This window comes from Pholis gunnellus (assembly GCF_910591455.1).
Source record: "Pholis gunnellus genome assembly, chromosome: 17".
In the NCBI taxonomy this organism is placed as follows: Eukaryota; Metazoa; Chordata; class Actinopteri; order Perciformes; family Pholidae; genus Pholis; species Pholis gunnellus.
The window spans coordinates 21434712-21442098 of record NC_136544.1 but is presented as its reverse complement, the minus strand read 5'-3'; the positions used below and the strand labels follow the sequence as shown (position 1 = coordinate 21442098).

The window sequence follows — 7387 nt, the reverse complement described above, 5'->3', positions numbered from 1 at the left end:
CACAGTCACACACACACACACACAGTCACAGTCACACACACACACACACACACACACACATACACACAGTCACACACACACACAGTCACACACACACACACACACAGTCACACACACACACACACACACACAGTCATGTTGACTTTAATGAAACAGCAGCTCACATATTGTCACTGTGGATGTTTGTTCTGTTCGTTCCGCAGGTTTATATTTTCTCTTCATATTATTAAAGTATGAAACACAAACACAGAAAGGTTTAACCACATTTGTTTCTGTGGTCTTGATTATAAAATATAAATATTTTTTACAACCACAAGAAGACGTCGTATACGTCTCTGGTAGAGACCTGTCAATCACCGTGTAGCCCCGCCCCTAAAGCATCCCCTGCTTTATGGTCTGTCTGACTCTAAATGGACCATCATTTACTAAATGAACATCATGCTGTATTGAAGAAGACTTGAAACTAGAGATTGAGACCATAAACTCATGTTTACAATGTTTACTGAGGTAATAAATCAAGAGAGAAGTAGAGTCATTTTCTCATAGACTTCTATACAACCAGAGGAGTCGCCCCCTGGTGGTCACTAGAGAGAATACAGCTTTAACACATGAAGAAGTGACTTCACAGTTTGTCTCCTCCATCATCTGTTAAATCCCTTATTATGAACATTTGATACGTTGCTGGGTTTTATTATCCCTCTCTTACTTTTATTTGATCTCTTGGTGTGTTTATGATCCTTGTGTTGTTTGTAGTTCATGTTGTAGTTTATCTGCTGTAACCTTTGTAAAGTGAATTATTATTATATATCTACTATACAGACACTAGAGGAGCATCAATCTTCTTCATCTTGGGACGTATGTAATTATCTTAATCCGCAGATATAAAACGATAAAACACACACACACTTACAGAATATCATATTACATTACATCAACATTCTTTTGGCAATCCTGAGGGCTAGTTGCTAGGCAACATGGGGAGTTTCTAAAAGCACTGGTATCTCCTCTGCAGATGGGAAGGGCTGTGTGTGTGTGTGTGTGTGTGTGTGTGTGTGTGTGTGTGTGTGTGTGTGTGTGTGTGTATTAAACACTGAATGTGATGTTGTGTTGATTCCGTATGGTGAAGCTGATTATGTAACAACAGACTTTATAAATATTTACTGATCCGTGCTTCAAACAGAACCAAATCCTGCTGGCTCATGTGTTTGGGCTGCAGGTGTGTGGGGGAGGTTCAGAGTCAAACACAGAGAATCAAACACAGAGAGCTAAACACAGAGTCAAACACAGAGTCAAACACAGAGAGTTAAACACAGAGAGTTAAACACAGAGAGTCAAACAATAAGAGTCAAACACAGAGAGTCAAACACAGAGAGTCAAACACAGAGTTAAACACAGAGTCAAACACTAAGAGTTAAACACAGAGAGTTAAACACAGAGAGTCAAACAATAAGAGTCAAACACAGAGAGTCAAACACTAAGAGGCAAACACAGAGTCAAACACAGAGTCAAACACTAAGAGTTAAACACAGAGAGTCAAACAATAAGAGTCAAACACTAAAAGTCAAACACAGAGAGTCAAACACAGAGAGTCAAACAATAAGAGTCAAACACTAAGAGTCAAACACAGAGAGTTAAACACAGAGAGTCAAAAGCAGAGTTAAACACAGAGAGTTAAACACAGAGAGTCAAACACAGAGAGTCAAACACAGAGAGTTAAACACAGAGAGTCAAACACAGAGAGTCAAACACAGAGAGTCAAACAATAAGAGTCAAACACAGAGAGTCAAACACAGAGAGTCAAACACAGAGTTAAACACAGAGAGTCAAACAATAAGACTCAAACACAGAGTCAAACACAGAGAGTCAAACACAGAGAGTCAAACACAGAGTCAAACACAGAGAGTCAAACACAGAGAGTCAAACAATAAGAGTCAAACACAGAGTCAAACACAGAGAGTCAAACACTAAGAGTCAAACACTAAGAGTCAAACACAGAGAGTTAAACACAGAGAGTCAAAAACAGAGTTAAACACAGAGAGTTAAACACAGAGAGTCAAACAATAAGAGTCAAACACAGAGAGTCAAACACTAAGAGTCAAACACAGAGAGTCAAACACTAAGAGTCAAACACTAAGAGTCAAACACTAAGAGTCAAACACTAAGAGTCAAACACAGAGAGTTAAACACAGAGAGTCAAACGCAGAGAGTTAAACACAGAGAGTCAAACACAGAGAGTCAAACACTAAGAGTCAAACACTAAGAGTCAAACACTAAGAGTCAAACACAGAGAGTTAAACACAGAGAGTCAAACGCAGAGAGTTAAACACAGAGAGTCAAACACAGAGAGTCAAACACTAAGAGTCAAACACTAAGAGTCAAACACTAAGAGTCAAACGCAGAGAGTTAAACACAGAGAGTCAAACACAGAGTTAAACACAGAGAGTCAAACACAGAGAGTCAAACACTAAGAGTCAAACACTAAGAGTCAAACACAGAGAGTCAAACACAGAGAGTCAAACACTAAGAGTCAATCACAGAGAGTCAAACACTAAGAGTCAAACACAGAGAGTTAAACACAGAGAGTTAAACACAGAGAGTCAAACACAGAGAGTCAAACACAGAGAGTCAAACATCCATCCATCCTCTATCTGTTTGCCTGTTTGTCTATCTATATATCTATCTATATCCATCCATCCATCCATCCATCCATCTCTCTCTCTCTATCTATCTGCAGTAGACAGTGGCTGTATGTAAATGAGCTGCAGTATAAACCTGCAGTGTGTTTTGGTTCATCGACTGTCTCGTTCTGCATGAACACAGACAGAAGACCAGAGATGAGATGTTCCACTCCAAATAGTGCGTTTCTTTTGGGACTATTTTCAGAGGCGCATTAATCCACATGTGGTGCTCTAGTGAGTATTTGTATGTGAGAATTGAGTCAAAATAAACTACAGTGTGTGTATTATTTGTTATGTTACAGATATTTATGCTACATTTAGTTATAATCACCCTTTAATCAGCGTTTAAAGTCCCGTCTTGAAGTTCAGTCTGAGCTCTGCAGAGTTTGGGTTCGTTATGTAACTCCACTCTGTCGCACAACCTCCTTTAAAACATTTAAACATGAAAACTCTGACTCTCTATGGTTGAAACATGAAGCAGCTCTCTGATCTCATCGTGCTGTAAATACTCTGTTAATGCGGTTGTTGTGTGTTTGAGTTCAGGTTCCTCCGCACTGCGGGGTTCTCCTCACGTTTACTGTCTTGTAGTTGGACCTTTGCTGCCACCTGCTGGTGGACACACACATGACACCCTGCAGCTGTGCACCCAGATGTTGAGTCGTCTGTACTGGTCTGGACTCAAACACTGGATGAAGTGGGACGTCATTACACGTAGACGTGTATACATATTTTAATTAGAATATAATACAATGAAAGACACTCTTGAGCTTTTACTTTGAGTTTATTGTTGCGTTGATGTTATGTATCTTCCAAAATGGCCACAAGAAATATGTTTAAAAACATATTTAAATGTAATGAAATAATATATAGGCTGTATAGAGTTTGGTTTATTCACATTAAAATATAAAATGTGATGCAGTTTGCTTACAGGCCACAGAGGAGGAGTCACAGTCACTTTGTTTCATTCACCTTTAAACACTGTGAAATAGATCTCATGTTAGACTCCTCTGTGTTGATTTCTCCTCTGCTTTTAACACAATTCAACCCCATATTTCAACCAGTAGGCTTCTACAACAGTTTGACTTCAGTGGGCTGGACTCTTGACTGAACTAATCGGACACAGAGAGTGAGAGGAACTGGAACTCTGTCTGACCAAGTCTGCTCCTCCACTGGCTGCCCACATGTGAGCTGTCGCCTATTATTCATCCTCACAGAGATGTGTCGGAGCAGGTTGGACAATAGGACCATCTTAAAGTATGCAGATGAGTTATTGTTAGTCGGCTCCAGGACAATGAGACCACGGCCGGTCAGAGGACTTGGTGAAGTGTGTGAGGAGTCATCTTCTATTAAACATCTCTAGAACCAAAGACGTGGTAGTTGATTTCAGTAGACGAGCCCACACACATGAACTCATATCCATTAAGGGGCAGACAGTGGAATGTGTGCAGTCTTATGAATATCTTGGGACAATTATCGACTCAAAACTGAACTTTGAAGCAAACTGTAGCCGAGTGCAAACAGGCTCCAGCGTTTGTTCTGTTTGAGGAAACTCTCCTCTTTCACATCGACCAAACCATGATGACCTTATTTGATCGTGCTTTTATTGAATCGCTTTGATCCTTTTCTTTGGTGTCATGGTTTGGAAACCTCTCTTTAAAGAACAGAAACTCTCTGCATCAGATAGTGAGACGGTCCAGCAGGCTGACTGGTGCGTCACAGCTTCACTTAGAGTCCCTGTTCACAGAGATGGGCAAAAATACATCAAAATGTATTTTGATACAAAATACAAAATACCCTCAAATAAATGTATTACAACAAAATACAAAATACAAAATACTGGTGCCAGAAAATGTAACAAAATACATGTATTTTGTATTTAAAATATAGGAAATACTTTTTTCTGGATTTTCTGTTTTCTCACAATGTGGTCTAGCAGAGCATTCAGGTTTATATAATGTACACAAAGCTCTGGTGAACCCCACAAAAAGGAAGAACAGTCACAGAATGTCAGTGTAACTTAGCAAAGCTATTAAAAGACAACAACTTGATTGATTATGTATATATATATTTGTATTAATGGGACTTAACAGCCCATAAACGTTGGCTTTGTATCAACAAGAAAATATTCATCACATATGACATACAAGCTCCCAATCTCCCTCTTCCTATAGCTAGCTACTCGACTGATAAGCTAACTTGCTAAACACTGGCTATGCACTAGCCTAGACAGCATGCTAGCGTCATTAGCATGTTAGCATCGATCGCTAGCTTGATATTATAACCATCACCATGTATAAACAATAGGCTATGTAGCCAGACCCAGACATGAATTATACATCAAGCTAGTTGACATCTCTCACACTCAGATACAATATTTAACTTGACAGATAATCCTTTGAACTTGAAGATCTGAAGACTGAACTCGTGAACTGTTTCGTGGAGAAAGTATTTTGAGTATTTTAAATACAAAATGACTCCACTCTAAAGTATTTTGTTACAAATTACATTAGATTTTTAATCGGCCCTATCAAATACAAATTACAAAATACTCAAAAGTAATTGAAATACGTATTTCAAATACAAGTAATAGAAATACTGCCCATCTCTGGTAGCATTAGCATGCTAACAAGCTAAACTCAGATGAACATGTAAACATTATACCTGATACACATGAGGGTGGTAGCATTAGCATGCTAACAAGCTAAACTAAGATGGTGAACATGTAAACATTATACCTGATAGACATGAGGGTGGTAGCATTAGCATGCTAACAAGCTAAACTAAGATGGTGAACATGTAAACATTATACCTGATACACATGAGGGTGGTAGCATTAGCATGCTAACAAGCTAAACTCAGATGGTGAACAAGCATTAGCATGTTAGATATTCTTTATTCATGAATTACTGGATTATTTAACACTTTAACATGTAAAAAGTATTCAAATAAAACATGTAACTCTCTGGTTAACTGACTGACACGTGTTCAGCCTGTGATGAGCGTCTGCAATTAGATAAAGTTTATTTTTTGAAGGTGAAATAAGCCAGAAAGTCAAGTCATTAAAGAAGATTTTTAATCGTAAAAACATTTTTTTTAAAAATCCAATGAAAACCTGTCACAATACTGAAAGCACCACCACAATCACATGTGCACCCTCGTGGTCCGAGCAGGGACCAGGTACCCGCCACCACAGGTGAGTACCCTCCAACAACCCGCAGGGGGAGGAGCCACAGTCTGCCGCCATGATGGAGGTCTGGATCTGTGGGCTCCTCTTCACGCTCCCGCCGTCTGTACGTCTCGTTCTGTCGCCATGGAGGCCGTGGTCGGTGTCCGGGATGAGCCGTCCGAGTCGCCCTGGATCAGAGGAGGAAACGGGTCACAGTCTGGTTCTGGTTCAGGAAACACACTTTACTGTACCGGAGTCAGTGCTGCTGACAAACAATGCACGTATATATATATATATATATATATATATATATATATATATATATACACACACACACACACACACACATATATACACATTAATATTGTATTCTTTTGTTCTTGCGAGCAGCCCCGACTCCACTCAACCTCTAAAACAAACCTTTTGACCCAAACATTTTAAAAGTTCAAACATGTTGAAAACCTCATTCACAAATTAGCCAATTTAAAGTACGATGAGTCAGTGACGTCACTGAGCACAAGTCCAGCGGTCACGGAGAGCAAAGAGTTAAACTTCTTGGTGCTGGTTGGCAACAACATCCGCTCGTGCCCGCAGCAGAGGCTCACGTTCCCCCGCGAGAGGGAGAGATCCTTAAAGGAACACTGGAACTCAATCACACAGATGACGTCATTCTGTGTGATTGTGCGTAAACACAATCACACAGAATGACGTCATCAGAATGAACTTCTCCACCAACACGTACAGCAGCCGCTCTTTGATCGGCGCATGGTGATCACGTGCACCAGCTCACCTGCAGCGGTCACTCCTTGGCGTTCTTCTCCATGTTCTGGAGCTTCACTACGATCTTGCGCTCGTGTCCGGACGGGTTGTGTCGGTTGGTGTTGTCGCTGGCCTCCTTCTTTGTGCGGCCTTTGCGGGCCGAGCCCTCTGTGGAGCGGAACGCACTTTAAACTCGAGTTTAACAGACTAACAAAGCAACACACCACTTTAAACTCGAGTTTAACAAACTAATAAAGCAACACACCACTTTAAACTCGAGTTTAACAAACTAATAAAGCAACACACCACTTTAAACTCGAGTTTAACAAACTAACAAAGCAACACACCAGATATCGGTGCGGCTCTCTGAGAGGACACTCACCTGTGTACTTGTCGCTCAGGTTGTAATATTCATACTGGTCATAATGTTCGTCTTCAAAGCTCGACGGCTTCAGGTTCTTCACGTCCACGTGACTCATGATGTTGTTTCACCAAATGTTACAAATAAAAACTCAAAAACGAGCTTCTGTTCCCAGTCTGAGGAAAAACAGGATGTTCAGTCCGGAATGTTCCGAGTGTTCTTATAACGGAGCCACGAGCTCCTCCTCCACACACACACACAGACACACGGACACAGACACACACACACAGACACACACGGACACACAAACACACACACACACACACACACACACACACACACAAAGATGCAGAAATGTTGCATCAGCTAAAGTGTCAAACAGAATAAACCGAGTGAATCATTAGTGACGTCACTGTGAATGAT

At 40.4% G+C, this 7387-nt stretch overlaps 1 protein-coding gene across 1 annotated transcript; it reads right to left on the bottom strand.

Annotated features, from left to right (window-relative positions):
- Window positions 1-5729: 5729 nt before the first annotated feature.
- On the bottom strand, window positions 5730-7169 carry nupr1b (nuclear protein 1b). The gene is made up of 3 exons (XM_079176823.1): window positions 6986-7169; window positions 6635-6771; window positions 5730-6032 (listed from the first exon to the last, which is right to left on the bottom strand). Exons 1-2 carry the CDS (start codon window positions 7080-7082, stop codon window positions 6644-6646), a joined length of 225 nt encoding a protein of 74 aa, XP_079032949.1. The 5' UTR covers window positions 7083-7169; the 3' UTR covers window positions 5730-6032; window positions 6635-6643.
- Between the last annotated feature and the right edge of the window lie 218 nt (window positions 7170-7387).